The sequence below is a fragment of the Curcuma longa genome, chromosome 15 (genome assembly GCF_044706935.1).
Source record: "Curcuma longa cultivar G26 ecotype Majalengka, Jawa Barat chromosome 15, ITB_CL_G26_1.1, whole genome shotgun sequence".
In the NCBI taxonomy this organism is placed as follows: Eukaryota; Viridiplantae; Streptophyta; class Magnoliopsida; order Zingiberales; family Zingiberaceae; genus Curcuma; species Curcuma longa.
The window spans coordinates 5,865,068-5,882,800 of NC_133875.1; the positions used below are offsets into that span (position 1 = coordinate 5,865,068).

General features: G+C 37.4%; 3 protein-coding genes across 3 annotated transcripts; 2 read left to right on the plus strand and 1 right to left on the minus strand.

Moving 5' to 3' along the window:
- Nucleotides 1–591: 591 nt before the first annotated feature.
- On the plus strand, nt 592–8,562 carry LOC141846372 (putative beta-1,4-xylosyltransferase IRX9H). The gene is made up of 4 exons (XM_074734395.1): nt 592–1,439; nt 5,584–5,833; nt 7,963–8,163; nt 8,319–8,562. Exons 1-3 carry the CDS (start codon nt 673–675, stop codon nt 8,131–8,133), a joined length of 1,188 nt encoding a protein of 395 aa, XP_074590496.1. The 5' UTR covers nt 592–672; the 3' UTR covers nt 8,134–8,163; nt 8,319–8,562.
- Nucleotides 8,563–9,840: 1,278 nt separating this feature from the next.
- On the plus strand, nt 9,841–14,089 carry LOC141846328 (putative E3 ubiquitin-protein ligase LUL2). Its single transcript, XM_074734345.1, has 3 exons — nt 9,841–10,331; nt 12,373–12,844; nt 13,822–14,089. The coding sequence occupies exons 1-3, from the start codon at nt 9,841–9,843 to the stop codon at nt 13,960–13,962; spliced, it is 1,104 nt and encodes a 367-aa protein (XP_074590446.1). The 3' UTR covers nt 13,963–14,089.
- Nucleotides 14,090–14,204: 115 nt separating this feature from the next.
- LOC141846215 (large ribosomal subunit protein uL23-like) lies at nt 14,205–16,462 on the minus strand. Its single transcript, XM_074734213.1, has 4 exons — nt 16,413–16,462; nt 15,897–15,942; nt 14,568–14,925; nt 14,205–14,458 (listed from the first exon to the last, which is right to left on the minus strand). The coding sequence occupies exons 2-4, from the start codon at nt 15,907–15,909 to the stop codon at nt 14,374–14,376; spliced, it is 456 nt and encodes a 151-aa protein (XP_074590314.1). The 5' UTR covers nt 15,910–15,942; nt 16,413–16,462; the 3' UTR covers nt 14,205–14,373.
- Between the last annotated feature and the right edge of the window lie 1,271 nt (nt 16,463–17,733).

Sequence of the window (17,733 nt, forward strand, 5' to 3'; positions counted from 1 at the left end):
CGTTGACAGACTAGGCGATGGGAATATTCCGGTGAGTTAGGCGATTTCCTCTCAACGGTTGCGTCCCCCGCTCAGGCGATGGGAATATTCCGGTGAGTTAGGCGACTTCCTCTCAACGGTTGCGTCCACCGCTCTCGTATGAAGAAAGAAAACCCCCCGATTAGTTAGGAAATTAGGCAAAGAAAATTGACTTCTTCAACCATTTTTACCACCGACCTCATTCTTTGTACCTTATGTTTCACTGGAAGAGGACGGTGGGGTCCATGTGTTAGTCCTTAACTTCGCCAACCATGGGTGAGGTAAGAGATCCGTGTTTGTCGGCTAGCGTATAAATTTCGACAGAGGGGATTGGCTGGACAGGCCCCCACCCAAGGTTTACCATCACGCCTTGGGTGGACCCCACGCTAAACCCAATCGCTGTTGCGGGTGTTGTTGGAGGGTGAATTGAGCATGTGGAAATTATGATTTCGGAAGGAGGAGGACGACGACCTCCTACAAAACCCCGGAGAAATCAAATCGAAACCCGCGACCGTGGCCGCCGTCCCGGCGATCCGCTCTCCCGCTGGCCGCCGTTCCTGGGTTCTTCGTGAGGTAGCCCCGTCTCCGCCTTCGTTGCTTGGGACCTTCCGATCTCTGCATTCCTTTTCGTCTCGAACGGATTCGTGGTTGCAGATGGCGTCCATCAGGCGAACCCTCTTGGCGGCGACCGACCTCGATCGTTCCTGCCGCCACCACGCCTTGCTGCACCGGAAAGGCTCCCTCTCCTCTTCCTTCTCCTCCCGCGGGAAGCTACAGCAGCACCATAACTCTTGGCGGAGGTGGTGCCTGCTTCGCTTGCTCCTTTTCTTCCTATTCGGCTTTCTTTTCGGACTATTCCCCTTCGCTGACCTCGAAGATTCCAGCTTTCGCCCCCGACGCCTCTCTTTGGGTTCCTCCTCCTCCGCAATCTTAACGACGGGCACCGATAATAGCGGTAACAGTTACCTTCCCCGTCGTGATCTGGGGAACGTCGCTTTGCGCTACCGTGCCAGGAAGATCGATGGTGCGCGATTTATTAAAGACGCTAGTGATCCACAGGATCAGACGGGCGATGGGAAGCTGCTGCTCATCGTCACTCCCACGTACAGTCAGGCGTTCCAAAGGTTATACCTGAGTCGGTTGGGTCAGACACTTAGGCTGGTGCGGCCACCCCTACTTTGGATAGTGGTGGAAATGAATGAAGCCACAGTTGAGACAGCAGATAGCCTCAGGGGAACGGGCGTCATGTACAGGCATCTTGTCTGCAAGAAGAATTTGACCGACACCAAGAACAGGGGTGTCCACCAGCGGAACACCGCGCTTGAGCACATCGAGCGGCATCGCCTGGATGGTATTGTGCACTTCACAGATGAAGACAACATTTATTCCCTTGAACTGTTCGAGCGTCTGCGGGAGATCAGGTATCTTCTTTACAGTGCTTTACTACTGCCTCGTCAGTCAACGTTGTTTATTTGTTATACATGAAATGTTACATGTTTGAAGTAAATAGGTAGAAGAACAATGAATATATATTTGATAATTTTGAAAAAAAAAGTCAATCTTCTTGATTTTCTTTTACTGATGATAAGGAAGTCTCGCAAATAGAAAGATGATTGATGAAGATAATAAACAAAATTGGTACTGTGGTAAAGACTTTGATACGATACCAGATTGAGGTTGATGACATAATCTTATCTTCAAGGGATTTTTCCCCCCTCTTTCTTAACTCAAACTGAGGCATGGCATCAAGTCCTGATCACTATTGGTCGGCGTTGATGAAATGTATCCTTCTGTTGACCGATATTGATACTGTAGATAAATGCCAATGCTCCATGTGCTAACAAAGTTTTGATAGTACTGGCCAAGGCAGGGCTTGTCTTACTGTCCAAAACCTACTGAGAGAAAATTATCTGCTCTTAACTCATCCTTTGATTTTGATGCCAATGATGGCAAGGGATGAAACACTAAAGAAGGAGAGGAGAGGGGAAGCACCAATTAGAGCACTATCAGCAATAAAGACGAGGGGAATCACGATGCATCTACATTCTATATCTATGCTTCTTTCAGTTTCAGTTGTATCAATCCAAGTTCTAACTTCTTATGGTTGCAAATGTCTATTTATAGACATGTTTCATATCAGTTGTGTCAATCCAAGTTCTAACTTTTTATGGTTACAAATGTATATTTATAGACATGTAGAGCAAGATTGTCAGGATCGAGAGTCTACTATGAATGGGAGGTTCATAGGTTCAGATTGTAAGATAGAAAAGTAGAATCACAAGAACCTACAATTTAATAAAAATAGCTTAGAATTATATTTGGCATTTATAATTTATCACATGTATTCACTTTTAATACAGTATTAATATGAATTTTAAGCACCATCATTCCAGGATAATAAAAGGTTAAATCAAATTAATTTTATAGTATATATATTATAAAGCATTCAAGTAACAACTTTATAATACGAATAGTACTTGGATAATAATACAATAATTAAAAAAGATTATTCTACTTAGGAGGTAAAAAATATATATAATTGAAAACTTTCTCAAATGATATGAAACAAAAAAAAATATTTGCCATAATAAATGTTGAGTGATAAAATTTATAATTGAATGTAAATATATTCTAGTTAAAGTTGTTGGGAACAAGATTCTAGATCAGAAAACTAAGTATACATAGGAATGGATCATAGACTCATAAGACCGTAACCCAATTCAAATCCTAATTGGGATTTGGATCTTTTAGGACAGTATGGGTCATAAGATCATAAGATCCTATGGTCCGGATGACACTCTTGAAAGGGAGAAACCAATCATAATTCTAGATGTCAACTTAAATCTTGAAGAATTATGGGATTGACCATACTAGAATGTTATGAGAACTAATGCTCTCATTTGATGCACAAATTCACAAAAACTATGATTAGTTGAGATGTTTATTATAAATGGGATTTATTGCTCCATAATTTTAAATTTATTTTCAAATTGCTACGCTTATATTTGAAGGGCAACAAGTTAGTAAAAAAATTATAAGATTAAAACATGTTTGAGTTGATCTTGATATGCTTTGAAGCTTGTTGAATTATGTTGAATGCCTGCACAGTGCCGAAATCATGATGCTCTTATTGAAGACTTAAATTCCGATACAGAATGATACTTTAATCCTTGAATTGAAGTATGTTTTAGAAGTGTGAAGATGAAGACAAAAATGTGAATAGCTGCAAAAGAAAAAGAGATAAATTAGGATTTAAATATTTCTCTTGGATATAAAAGAGCTAAAAATATTGGATATTTGAGAGATTGAGTAAAAGTCTATATTACTTAAAGAAATACAAAAAAGAAATCAAAGAATAGATTGAGAAAAATTTACATCTGCTCACTAAAAAAGAAAGTATATGAAAAGATAGGAAGTGGCTAATTTCTCAAGTCTTAACTATTTGGTGTTGACTACGGGAATCTTATTATTTTTTAAGCTCTATGCAAGATGACTGTATCACTAGTAATATTTGTACCAATTATATCATTGCTTATTACATTACTAATGTTTTCTTTGAGTTTTCATCTACCTTTTACACTTTGACTCTAATAGATTTAACTATTTTAATAATAAAATCTATTGGTTGCAAGAAACCACTAAATTTGAAATTGCAAGTGACAACGAAATTAGTAGAAGTGTTGTGGACAAAAAAATGAAATGAGTAAAATTGATGAGAAATATTTAACTTTCAATTATGGGATACTTCAAGAGAAAGAAAATGTGTCAAAAGTGAGTAACAGTCATACATCGACTCTGAGATAAGAGAGTTTTGAAAAGGAAACAAAACTAATATCCTTTTAAATGTAAATCCATAGATTTGATGAATGTGAAAAAAAATGATGAAATTAGTTTTGCAAAGTCTTGAAGTTACAAATATAGATTTGATGAAATCCATAGATTAGATAAATGTAAAGGAAACACATCCTTGTTGATCACTTGGAAAATATTTTAAAAATGTTTTTCAACACCTAGATACTTTTATGCCAAATGGCAATTGGAAATTGCATCTGATGTATGAACTAATGACTTGAGGATCCGTATAATGTAGTGTTATTTTGCTTAACAAGATCTTCTTGAGCAACATCATCATAGTTTGATCATGTTTACCTCAGTGTGTTAACATAGTCACTATAGTTATGTTGTTGACGATCAACTTTTTTTTCCTCCCGTTCCTTTTTCAGGATGCAACAGTATCCCATGACTTGAAAATTCTAAATCCTCTACTGACAACCCTTTCTCAAATATTTCTTTATGTGAACCTTATTAGTTATTGCTAAACCAACAACAATAAAAACCCTGTAACTATTTTGGCTGACCTCTTGGATTTATTTCCAACCGAAGTTACCTTTTTTTTCGTTCTTGCATAAATCCACAATCCATTAATTCTACAGATATGCATTTCCCTTCTGCAATATATCCAGCTTAATAACAAGAGTGCATATCAATTACTATTCTTGCCCCATAGTTTCCTTTTACATTTTAGTGCACTATTTTTTAAATTTTCATTTTCATTTCAGCTGGTTGGTTTTGCATAATGATCTATCAGATGTCTTGATTAGTTGACCCTTTTTTTTGTTAATATTTTTGCTAGATTGGATAAAGATCATACACGTGGTGGACCCACTTTAAATTGATAGTGAAGATGGTTTTTTGTAGTTTGAAATCAAACCCTGTAGTCCTTTTAGCTTGTAAGCCTTCTCTTGAGTGATACTGAGAAGGACATTTTACTTGGACCAATTTTGAGTTTTCTGAATTAACCTTTACCTAGATCTCATCTGATCTCATTGAAACCCTTTCTGGATCAAGGAATAGGTGAAACATGTAGTAAGTCAAATTGGCCGTCAATTTTAGTTTTCACTATAATCTATGAAGTGAATAATCTGTTTTATGAAGTGAATAATCTGTTTTAAGCCCTATTGGCTTCTTTACTGTGTGGGAAGGGAAACCAGTGGAGGGAAAGGAAAGGAAGTTTTTTTTTTCTTTGAGGGAAAGAGGGGAAGGAAAATCAACAACATTTTGCCTCAACTTTGTTCAACCCTAAAATTGAATGGAGCAAGAGTGAGAATTCATAGTCAACCCTAAAACCCATGACAACACCATGGCCAGTTTCATTCAGCAACTGGTCTTGCTGACTGTTTTTTCTGTTTTTGTTCGTTCTCTAATTTGTGTTATTTGCTTCTCCCTTCTGCCTTTTTCAGCCCAAATGAACAACTTGGTGGATTCTTTTGTCTTTCTACCTTCTTTCCACTCTCTTTTCTCTTCTACTTTCTTTCCTTCACTCTTCTTTTCCAATTAAACAATCATTTGGAATTTTAATTGAATCCGACCTGATCCTCCATTATGAAATTTGCAACCTGGACGCCCTCAGGATCCATTTTGGTAGGATTCACATATCTGGTCCATTGTCTATTTTCTTAATCTTCAACCATAATAATCAGTATATGCATGATAAGTTTGTATCTTTATCTCTCTTTCATAGATAAATTTGTAAATTAAGAATGCACTTCTGGACTGTTTGTTTAGGCGATTTGGTGTTTGGCCTGTTGCAATGCTTGCTCAGAACAAAAACGAGGCTATACTTGAAGGCCCAGTGTGTAATGGAAGTCAAGTAATTGGATGGCATACTAATGAGAAAAGCAAGAGATTCAGGAGATTTCATGTTGATATGTCTGGTTTTGCATTCAACAGCTCCATAATATGGGACACCAGGAGATGGAATCGTCCAAATATGGATGCCATTCGACAACTAGATACAGTGGAAGAGGGCCTTCAGGTATGCTTTCCCTTATCAGTTTCTGTGGCTTATCAAAGTTCATTGTTAGAACAAAAAACTGCAGGGATCTAAAACAATAGTTCAGTTTAACTAGAAACACAAATGTTAACGAAGGCATTCTTTGAACACTAGCAATACACTTGGGTATTATCAAGAGCATAGATTTGTGACTCTTGTCCATTTAGGTCATTCTTCCACTTGTTATTCTGGTGCAGGTGAATGCCATCTGTATTATTCATTTTATTGTGTTAAGTAATAAAAGCAAATGAAGTTCATGTTTGGTTGGTAATTTGGTTGCATTCTCTTTTGTTGATAAAGGCATATTTGGCAACTCTATTTGTTAGGGACCTCTTGGTAAATTAATGCTTGCATGCAAATGCCACCTATAGCAGGGTGTCAATTGTAGAGTTACAGTAATATAAGAAATACAGTTAGAGGGTAATACCTAGTGTAAGAAACCCTATTAAATTCCCCCATTAACCTCAACATGGTATTAGGGACATCATGGTTGATACTACTCGTTCTATCTCATATGCACAAACCATCGTCTGACTCTCCTGCATGCATGGCTTTATTTTGCATATTGCAACTCCTCAACACAATCCATCATCAGTGTCTCCTACACAAGAGGCCTCTTCCATGTGAGGCGATGCCTCTATTCTTACCTCCCATATTCAGTTGTATGATCTCCTCTGCACACTCCACACAAGCAGTATCTTTGCATGACCTTTTATGGAACTTCTCTACATGTGTTATCTCCTTGATGTGTAGACTTTTGTGTAAGCATTTTCATATATTGCCCTTTCAAGCAGACTCAATATTTCTTTGGCAATATCGTCACACTTCCTCTGACTGAGCTACGTTTTCTTCTTCACATGCATCTTCGAGAAGCAAATTCCTTGCTTACTCTTGTTCCTGTGGACAACAACCTATTTTAGACAACAGACAACTAGTCCCTCTTTCGTCATAGAGTAGTAGTTCTGCCTTGCTTGGTGAACCCTCGAGAGTTTTCCTCAATTCAAAATGTTAGATTTATGGATTACTTCCCAATTGCCTCCTGCTAATTAATCCTCTAGGCCTTTCCAGCTCCATAACGAATCATATAAAAGTTAAATTGGAAAAACTATATTCATTGGCTTTAGCAATTTAGGTTTGCTTCATGGACTAAGGCTAATTTAATCATCTCACCATAGCTGTCAAGATTGCTAACCTCACTAGAGCCTCTTGGGAACAAATTAACGCATAATTACTTTTTTGTGCTTAAATACAATCTACTTCTACTTCTATTGCAATTGATCAATTATATGTTTTCTACTTATGTGATATCTTCTCCATTGTTGATTAATACAGATTGTTAGATATCATTTATTTTGCATTTGATGATTACATTTTTTTTTGTGGAATTATTTTACAGGATATGTTGATTAGGACAATTTATTATACATGTTAACCATTTTATCCCTATAAAAGTGCTTTATTCTCTTTTAAAAATGCATTGCATATGCATGTGCTATGGAATGGTCGATTGCATACTGCCAGATAGAGAGGATACAGATTTTGGTTTATCTGACTTTGCCATATGACCTCTCTCCATTCCTTTCAAAACGGCTACACTAGATATTTATCAATTATTATTCATAAAATACCATGTAGTTATGAATCTCCAAGCAATTATTGTATCAAAGGGGAGTTTTGGTGCATTAGTAAAGTTGTTGCCAAGTGATCTTGTGATCACAGGTTCGAGTCATGGAAACACCTCTTGTAATGCAGGATAAAATTGCGTACAATAGATCTAATATGGTCTGACTCTTTCCACGGATTCCGCATTGACGAAAGCTTCGTCCATCGGACTGCTCTTATTACTAATATAAGATGGTTTGGTCTGGCACTTTTTACTGATATCACAGAGGCTCATATTGTGATTTATTATTACAGCCCAGGACCACTTATGTACAAAATACACTTGTCCATTTGATTCATTTATTCGTGGGTAAATTACATTCTCAAGAACATTTTGCTATCAAGTATTTGTTTCATTTAAACGATCCTACTTCAAATGCTTTTAGGCTGCTGAAACAGCAACAGTTTGCAATATCATGTGAATTATTACCTATTCATATTGTTTGCAGGAGACAACATTTATAGAGCAAATAGTAGAGGATGAGAGCCAAATGGAAGGCATACCATATGGTTGCTCAAGGATCATGAATTGGCGTCTCCCTCTAGAAGCAAAAGATCTTGTTTACCCTAAAGGATGGCAAGTATCTAGAAACTCTGATGCTGTCGTTCGATTAACATGAAGTAGTTTGTTTCCCCCCCCCCTTCACAAGGTAATTCAACTTGGATAATTACTGCTATCTGCCTCCTAATGGTGGAGGCCACTTTTAATGGGTAGGAGAAACTCATATAGTTTACTATTTACTGCGTTGATTATCGGTTGTTTGCAAGCACATTTACATCAATAATCATTTGCGAGTGTTTGCAGGCTATAGCATTTATTTGGCTGTACCATTAATCAGCTTCCAGAGTATGATTCTAACTCGAGGATGGATCAGCACAGTTGAGATTGCATCACCACATGGATTGTTCATATCTTTCAGGCATTTCAATTATGTACAGGTTGATTCATGATATGAAAAGGCTATAAATTTGGTGAATCTCCAAACAAGAATCATTTTCCTCTTCCTTGTAAGAAGCTGCTTTCAGCGGCAATTTTTGAGTTGTTTTTTTTCAGGCCTCTTTTCTTTTCTTGTTCATGTATTTTGATTGCTAACAAGCAAAATACTTCTTTAAAATTGTTGCCCAGGGGTAGAGGTGAGTAAAAATTATGTTAAATTACATTGATCAAGTGAATTTAAAAATTCAGTTTGATTATTTTAAAATTTTAATTTTTTTAAAAAATAGTTATTTCAGGTACTTAGGTTAGATTTTAAAATTTTTAATTGAACCGGAGCTGCACCTTTTATAAATTAATATTTATAGTATGATTAATTATCAAATTAATTGATATTTTATCAGTTTAATTTGTTTGATTTTTTATTGGAAAAGATTGATTAGTTCTAAAATTTTTAATTTATTTGATTTTTTTAATCAATTCGGTTGGTTTGATTTTGAATCGATTTGTCAGTCTTAGGAATTGAATGAATGATTTTATACGAATGTTACTTTGTAAATTAATTTCTTGAATGAAAAATTAATATTTAAAATTATTTGAGTATTTAAGTAGAGAAAGAAAATACTATTGATAAAAAAAATATTCAACTTAAATGAATAAAATTTTAAAATATATGAATTTTCAAAAAAATAAACATAAATAAATAAATTAAATATATTTCAGAATCAAAAGCCAATATTTTGTAACTCTAGCGGGCTTGATCCGTTTAAACTGTAATTCAAAATTAAAAATTTTAACTTGATCTATTTAAATTATAATCCAAATTTAAAATTTTTAAAATTTTTTATATATTTTAACAAGTCCGTGAAAAATGATAATCCTAGTAGCCACATCTCTGGGGTGATCGGCCCGGTCCCACGGAAGTTTCCCACCGACCACCAGGGTAAATCGGGAAGCGCATACGACGGCCAATCCAGATGTCCAGCATCCTTTGATTGCGTTCCCCATTTGGAGGAAAATTTCTGCAAATACGCCGTAGCTAGGGATCGAGTAAATTGGGAAGCGCATACCAATCCAGATGCCCAGCATCCTTTGATTGCGTTCCTCATTTGAAGGAAAATTTCTGCAAATACGCCGTAGCTAGGGATCGAACCGTGAGTCCCTGAGTTACAATCCGGATGTCCTACCGTTGCACCATTGCCCCGGGGACTGGTTTAATAATTAAGATTGAATTTATAAGGGTTATTTTGATAATTTGAAACTTTAGAGGTATTTAGGTAATTTAAAATTTTTTAAGGATATTTTTAAGATAAGGTAAATTTTATAGGGGCAAAAATGAAAACTTTCGCAATTAATTCGCTCGCCTTCTGTTTGTTACTCGTTCGCTTGACCCATGGGAAACACCGCGAGCGATGGCAGCAGACACGGCGGTGGTCGGAGCAACTCCGGCCATCACCAGTCCAATCCCTACGGCCCCGCGCCTTCCCCGCCGCAGGCGACTGAGGCGTCTTCCAATCTCCACGTGTTCGCCGCTGCGACGCCTTATCCGCCACAATACCCTAATCTAAACCCCCCGCAGTACTATCCTTCCGGGTACCACCCGTCTCCACCACCGGCGGCGCCGGTGCCTTCAGATCAGTACCACCGTGTAGTCGGTGGACCTCATGGAGACTACCCTGTTCATCAACCGGGGTGGATGGGTCGCGGGAGGTATCCGCCTGCTGGCCCTCTGGCTGTTTCGTCTTCGAATTTCGAACATCAGAATACCGTAACAATCAGGAACGTTGTTAATATCAAGAAAGAGACCCTCAGGGTTGAGCCTGATGAGGAAAGTCCAGGTCGATTCCTCGTTTCCTTCTCCTTCGATGCCACCGTCGCAGGAAGGTGATCCTTTTTTCCCTCTGTAATCTTGCTATAATAATGAATGTTATTTCACATGTTTGCTGCTGATTATTCATGTGCAAAATTAAATCTTTCCTATCAAACTTTTGTTCTTTCCCTTTTCTGCGTCTCCAATCATGCATTGACTTGTTCCAAGCGATCATCCCTCTCGACGATGAAGCCTATCCTTGCCGACCTTGATAACTCTTATTTTTGAATCATTTCACTTCAGAGGTTGACGCAGGAAAGACGAATGATCTTTAATTTTGGTTTCTTTGCCGAGATGCTAATCATGAGAAGAACATGATAACACAATTAGCTTTCTCTGACTTGTCTTCTTTCATATATAATTTTCCTGCAATAGCTGTTCAAATGCTAACTGTTTCTACATGAGAAGCCAACAAGATGACTTTGACTTTGACATGTTTCCATGAGCAACAATCTTTCAGTTTGGAAATAGTGCAAGCATTTAAACAAGAGCTGTTTGAAAGAGTGCTTGTTTTAAGTTAGTTGTTTGCTCAATTTTTATGTTTTAATCAAAATCAAGTCCAAAGATTGTTATTTGGAACAACTTGAAATTTCATGTTTATTATTCTCCTTTAAAGTATACTATGAGGGTATTACACTATGATTGAGGATTATATTCATGTGGAAACTTCTATACACTTTGTCCCTTAAGTGAACATGAATTAAGTCAAAGAACATCATATTGCAAAGTCATAGTTTGATTTGGTGTGTAGTATGCATATTGTGTCTCAAAGAATCTAGAGAATTATTATGATTACCTAGTGGTTAAAGTGCAAAGAGGTATAAATCCAAAGCCCAAACAAGGTTGTGCATACGAGCAAGTGACCTGGGCCACACACACAATTTGATCTGTTGGCTGACTTGTGGCCTAAGCTAAGGTTTCTTCTAAGGTGAATTGTATTACAAATTCTCACCTACCATTGACAAGCGAGTTCCAATCCCGCTCTGCGACAACATGTTGTAGAGGAAGCCTATTGCATTGTCATGCTACCAATGGTCGATGGTGGTCTATCCAATCATGGATTAGCATAGGCATTGTATTTCTGCAGAACTAGCTCATAGGAGATGCTTTGGGAAGCAAACACTCATATCGTGGAAGCATTATCATCCGAAGGGTCTCTACTAGGTCCAAGGCGGGTGTGCACACTTGAGCAAAGAAAAGGAGATGGGATTCCATGCCGACTGTAACTACATTTAAGGAGGTCTTTGGGTGTCTCAGGAATTTCTAGTGTTTTTGTTTTTGTTGATAGAAAATCTAATTTTGCAATCTCTTCCACAACTATTAATGTTGGGAAACTACATCAAAATCTGTTTAAAGGATGACTACATTCACAAGGAGAGACTAACTCCATCTTAGATTTCTGATTAGAACAAAATCTAAGTTTGCAGATCTCTATAAGGGATGAATATGTAGGGATAGTGTTGTGAGGAGGTGGTTGCTTTAGTTTGAAACATTTTGGATCACTTAAGACCGGCAGGCCTCAAGCGACAGTCATTGCACTAACACTTTTGAAGGCCTGTTACAGATGATGAAATATCAATAACACATCACTTATAACTCTTTCAACTTCTATTTTGCATGTTCATAGAAGTATTCTCTTATGAATATATGGATGGATTGTTGAAGCTCTAACAATGTTAATCGAACGTGTGTTTTCTTTTTAATTGTTTGCAAATTTTAATGATCTTTTAATCATATACCTTTCACCCAAACATGCTCCTTGGAATTACTTGGAAGACATATGACCATGGATTCATTTATGAAAATAGATTTTAAAAAAACCTTACAAATGGAACTTAAGTGAGAACACCTAGAACTCTGGAAAATCAGCTTGGCTTGATTCAGTTGTTGAATAAGTAGCAGCCAGATATCTGGGTTTTTGTCAGATTAATTTGTTCAGAATTCTTCAATAATTACAGGAGCTCTTGATTATGCATTATGTGTGGAATAGGGCATCCCTTGTTGCTTATTTTGATTGCTATATCTAACTGATGCTTTTGTACTTTCTGCAAACAGCATCACTATCTTCTTCTTTGCAAAAGAAGGTGCTGAATGTAGCCTGACTGCAACTAAGGAGGGCATGCTCCAACCAGTCACAGCATCCTTCAAGGAAGGTTCTGGTCAGAAGTTCAGGCAATCATCTGGTACAGGTATCGACTTCTCAATGTTCGATGAAACTGAGTTGATGAAAGTGGGAGAAGAGGGTATATATCCTCTTGTTATAAAAGCAGAAGCTTGTCCATCAAACTATCAAGGTCCACAATCACAGATCACACAGGCTCTTTTCAAGAGGAAAGGGAATGGTGACTATCATATTCTTGTGGTGAAGCAGATATTGTGGGTGAACCAGACCAAATATGAGCTGCAGGACATCTATGGCATAGGAAACTCTGTTGACGATGCTGATGATGGGAATGAACCAGGAAAAGAATGTGTGATTTGTCTTTCCGAGCCGCGGCAAATCATCGTCCTCCCTTGCAGACACATGGTATGCAATAGCACATATTTTCTTTTCCTCGTCTTTATATATATGTCAATGTATGCAATAACGCATGTTTTCTTTTCTTCTTCTTTATATATATACTGCGCCATCCGTGTGCGACATCCGCGATCCACCACTGCTGCAGCCGCCCTCACCGCGTCGTCCAGCTACCGCTAGCCACCGTCTCAGACACGATCGACGCGCCCCTCGTCAGTGCTCCGTCCGGCGTCGGCTTTCGGCCAGATAGTGGTCGGAATCCGACGAATTTGATCGAACGCGCTACTGTCGACTGCGATCGACTCAGATTCAGATCGAATCACGATCGTCGAATGGTAGAGGACGGGCCGGCGTCGCACGCCGATCCTTTCTCGATCGATCTCCGATTGTAATTTGATCGGAATCTGACGTGATTTGACCGAAATTTAGCACGCTAGATTCCGACCACTATCCGATCGGAATCCGACGTCGGACAGAGCACCGACAAATGACACATCGATTGTGTCCGAGGCGGCGACCGACGATAATTGGACGGCACGGCGAGAGCGGCGATGGGTCAACGGTGTCGCACAGGATAAGTCGCGCTAGATATCATTTCTCTATCAAGGTTTTAAAGATTATTTAAAGTGTAGATCACTTGCAAAACCAGTTTAACAATTACATATTACATGCTACCACATCAAAATTTTAGGTTAGTCAGTCACAATCACAAGGATTAGCTTTCATTGTCTTATCTTGGGTGAGATGATCCAAATTAGAGTTTCTCTCCTGTCTTTACCTCATTCCCCAGTATCAATGAATTCGTCTAAGAGAAACGAGAAACAATGCCTCTAGATATGGTCAAGTGGTAAAACACTCAGAGAAAAAATAAAGAAGATCAAAGATGACGAATTTATTTGATAGGCAATCTACTTTAGTTGGGGTAAAATTATATATATGCATACTCATGAGATAGTAGTTAAATGTTGATTATGGCTTTGTTCCAGTGCATGTGCCATGAATGTGCAAAGGTGGTTCAGTTCCAGACGAATAGATGCCCAATCTGCAGGCAGCCAGTGGGGCGGCTGCTGGAGATCCAGATCGATAATAGAGCTGAACACCAACATGAATCACAAGTCATTTCCTAGGGTGGGATGCAGGCAGCCAGTGTTAAAAGAAGGATTGTACTTTCCTGCCGTTTACAAATCTCAGATTTGGAATGTTTCTGCTTACCTGATGCAAATATTTAAACAAAATGGTTTTTGTTTGGTCTTTCTACCATTGGGTTCGACAGATTGACTGATGCATTTCCAAAATTTGGCTTCACTCTAACTTGCCGATGAGAAATAACTTATGATCATACTATTGACAAGACATGCATTGGAAAGTCTGATCAAAAAAGGAATTAATTTTTCAGTTCATCAAATAAGCAAACTCAAAGGCGTTGTCAAGTTTGAAACACTTGGTCCACGAATATTTTCTTAGAATGGAACTCCAAAATTCCATCAATCGGGAAACCTAATAACTTAACGACGAAAAGGTACTCCCTATCGACAGATTTAGATTATACCAATCTTGTTTGCCACATCCAGAGCATCATAATCTGGGGTCAATCTCACATAAGCCTTCTTGGTTCCATCAGGCCTGTTGATAGTAGATAAAACATTTGTAAAACTTGCTCAGAATAAGGCTGTGCAAAAAAACAAAAACAGTTATAGTAGATAACTGGTCAGAATAGTGTTCTTGTACTAACCTGATTAGAGTATTAACTTTCTTGGCCTGAATATCATACATTTTCTTCACAGCAGCTTTGATCTTCTTCTTGTCAGCTCGAAGGTCGACAATGAAGACTAGTGTGTTGTTGTCTTCAATTTTCTTCATCGCAGACTCAGTGGTCAGGGGATACTTTAGAATTTGATAATGATCCAACTTATTTCTTGGTGGAGCACTAATTCTAGGGTATTTGGGGTTTCTAGGCTTTTTAAGTGTCTTGGGTCGATGAAAAGTAACCGAGGTCCTGATCTTCTTGGCTTTCTTAATGGTTGTTCCTGATTTCACAGCCTTGGCGGCTTTCTCAGCCTGTGTTTTCTCATCAGGTTTCTTTGAAGGAGCTAATAGCACATAAGGAAAACATAATAAATAGCCAACAATAAGGGCCATATATAAGGAGAAAGCAACAGGAGACGAACAAGAAAATCCTTTATTTTCCAGGTTGACTTGGGAAACTAAAGTCCTCAATCACTGAGTTGGCATCAACAGATTTCAATAGCTCTGTTTGACTGGTTCATTGATTGATGTTTTTAGTTTGAGCACAGAACAGCTGAAAAGATTTTATTCTTACAAACCCAAAACAACCGAACTCAATTGTAAAGCAATAACAAAGCACATACAAGATAACACATCATAGAAAGCTACCATAATAACTAAATATTTATATCTCATACAAAAAATGAGCACTCTCAATCCATTGGCTATTGACAGTTTCACAAAAATGAGTTACACGAGATACACTTAAAATATAACGTTATCTGTCACTATGCATGCATGTCAGTGTATTAAACAAGATATCAGTGTTTTAGAGAAAGTCATAGTTCATCAAAATCAAGGTCCTATCAACTAGCTAGCATCTCTTTTACTTGTGAAAAAACTAAATAATTAAAAGTAGATACTTTCTTATGGTGTTTTTCACTAGTAAAAACCACACATTGTTACTTAATCATTAACCTAAGGAAATTGACATGCCCAGTACTAAATCTAAGATGAAATGTAATTATCCATGAATTGATCAGATAATCAAGAATTTTAAAGCCGGGAAAAGTAGAATATCAAAATGTAACTTAGATGCCAGGGAGAAAAACTGCAACTTACTCAAAATTGATACAGTATAAATTGAGTATAACTCTAAAGTATAAGTTGGGTCTAACTCTAAAGTACAAGTGGAGTTAAACTCTAAGGCTCAAGTAATTAACTCTAATAAGCAAATATGAGGTTTCAAAGTGTCAAAATTATATAGACATTTGAATAGTGATTCAAATAGAACGAATGTTGAAGGTACAATGAGATAAAAGTTGCTGTGACGTACCTTTTGGAGCCATCGGATCTTATGAAAAAGTTTCACAAGCAATGAACTGTAGACAATCGACAAAATCAAAATTAGCAGAACGCCTACAATCCTTACAACACACAATAATCATAAAGTCAAAAGCGACAATGAATCATGAAAATTATTTCTCGTCCGGAAACAGATCATGCTTAGCTTAAATCACTTGTAGGAGAAACTATAAACAAAATTCCACAAAAGGAAAAAAAACACGGACATAAAACCTTGCGATCGTCGTCCAGCAACGGATCATTATGTTGCTACTAAAACTATGATCGTCGCTGATATTAAACCCACCACAAAATGGACAACCGGTTTCACAATTTGTTAAATCGACAAGTTCTAAAACAGAAAAGACAGAATGTGAAGCATAAACTCAAACAGCTCGAAAGCAAAAGAAACCAAATCGCAAGAACCAACAACAAGAGCATAAAGGATCAAAAACAAGTTAGGTTTGCTCCGCTGAAATGAGAAGAAAAGAGATGGGAATGGAGTTACCGAGCGCTGCGACGGCTCCAGCCAACTCCTTGAGCGAAACCCTAAAGACGAAGGTGCCAGATATTTATAGCGCGCGTGAGTGAATCATGACCGTTTATTTTAGGCTAATCTGAGCCCGTTTATCGAAATTGGGCTGGCGTCACAGGCCCAAAAACAAGCCTCATAAATAGTATATTGGATACTTTTTACTCATAAAAATTATCAATATTAAATTACAATTAAAAATATATTCAGATTAAATATCTCTTAAAAACCTTCCAAGCATGAGATTGGACAGCCTTCGAATTCAAAGCTAGTCAAAACTTCATCTTGTCACCTTCCTCTTTGTTATGTCTATGTCCTCGTGTGCTATTGTGTTGATCTTTTTTTGTTTTTTTTCCTTTGTGCAGCTCCTCTTGTAAGTGTCCTCCATAGTTGAGTTCCCAATTCCCATCATGATCAAATGTGCTACCATTACCGACTCCCTTAATCACCCATTAAGGCCACCAAAGAATGCTCCATAGTTAAAGATTGTCTCAAAAGTTTAGGACAAACATTTGAAATTTACAAAGTAAAAGTTGGACCTCATTGAAAGTTTAATTGACAAGTTTCACTATGTTATAATTATCAAATTAAATTGTTTTGGTAAAAAATAAAAAGAGAAAGAAGCTGATGGATGTAGAGACCTGAATACCAACCACCCGAACACAATGATGGATGCTTGGAATGTACAAATATAAAAGGTTTATGCTTCTATTCTTCTTTGATCAAGTATGTTATGAAGTTAGCAACACCTAAAATAAATCAATGATTGAAGGCAAATAGGTTTGAAATAATCAAACCATGAATCTACTCTTTTGTTCCATTATGAGTCGACCTTCAAGTGAATGTTTATCGTGCATCGTAAGCATGCAAGTTAATTAACCATTCCAGTGTCTAGATTTAATATATAGGTAAGCATGCTAACTATGTGCACTTAAACAAACCACAGTAAGTAGACTTCTTTAAGATTTAGAAATCTTTTGCTATCAATCAAATGGCAGGAAAATGTTGCTTAAGCTACAAATAATATCCAAAAATGAATATTTGCAAGAAGCCAAAACGATCACATTATGCCATTATAAAATTTATACTCCAGCATCCTCACCTGACAAATTGTTCAAACATTTTGATCATGAAAATCCAGTATTTCCATTAAGATTGGAATGAAAACACCTACTTTACTCGAAGCCATTCGCTATGCATGTTACTTTTCCAAGCCAATACCAACCAACGATTCGAGCATTAAGCCAATACCAAAATCTCACAATAAGGATTCAAGCATCGTTATATCTCACAGGTA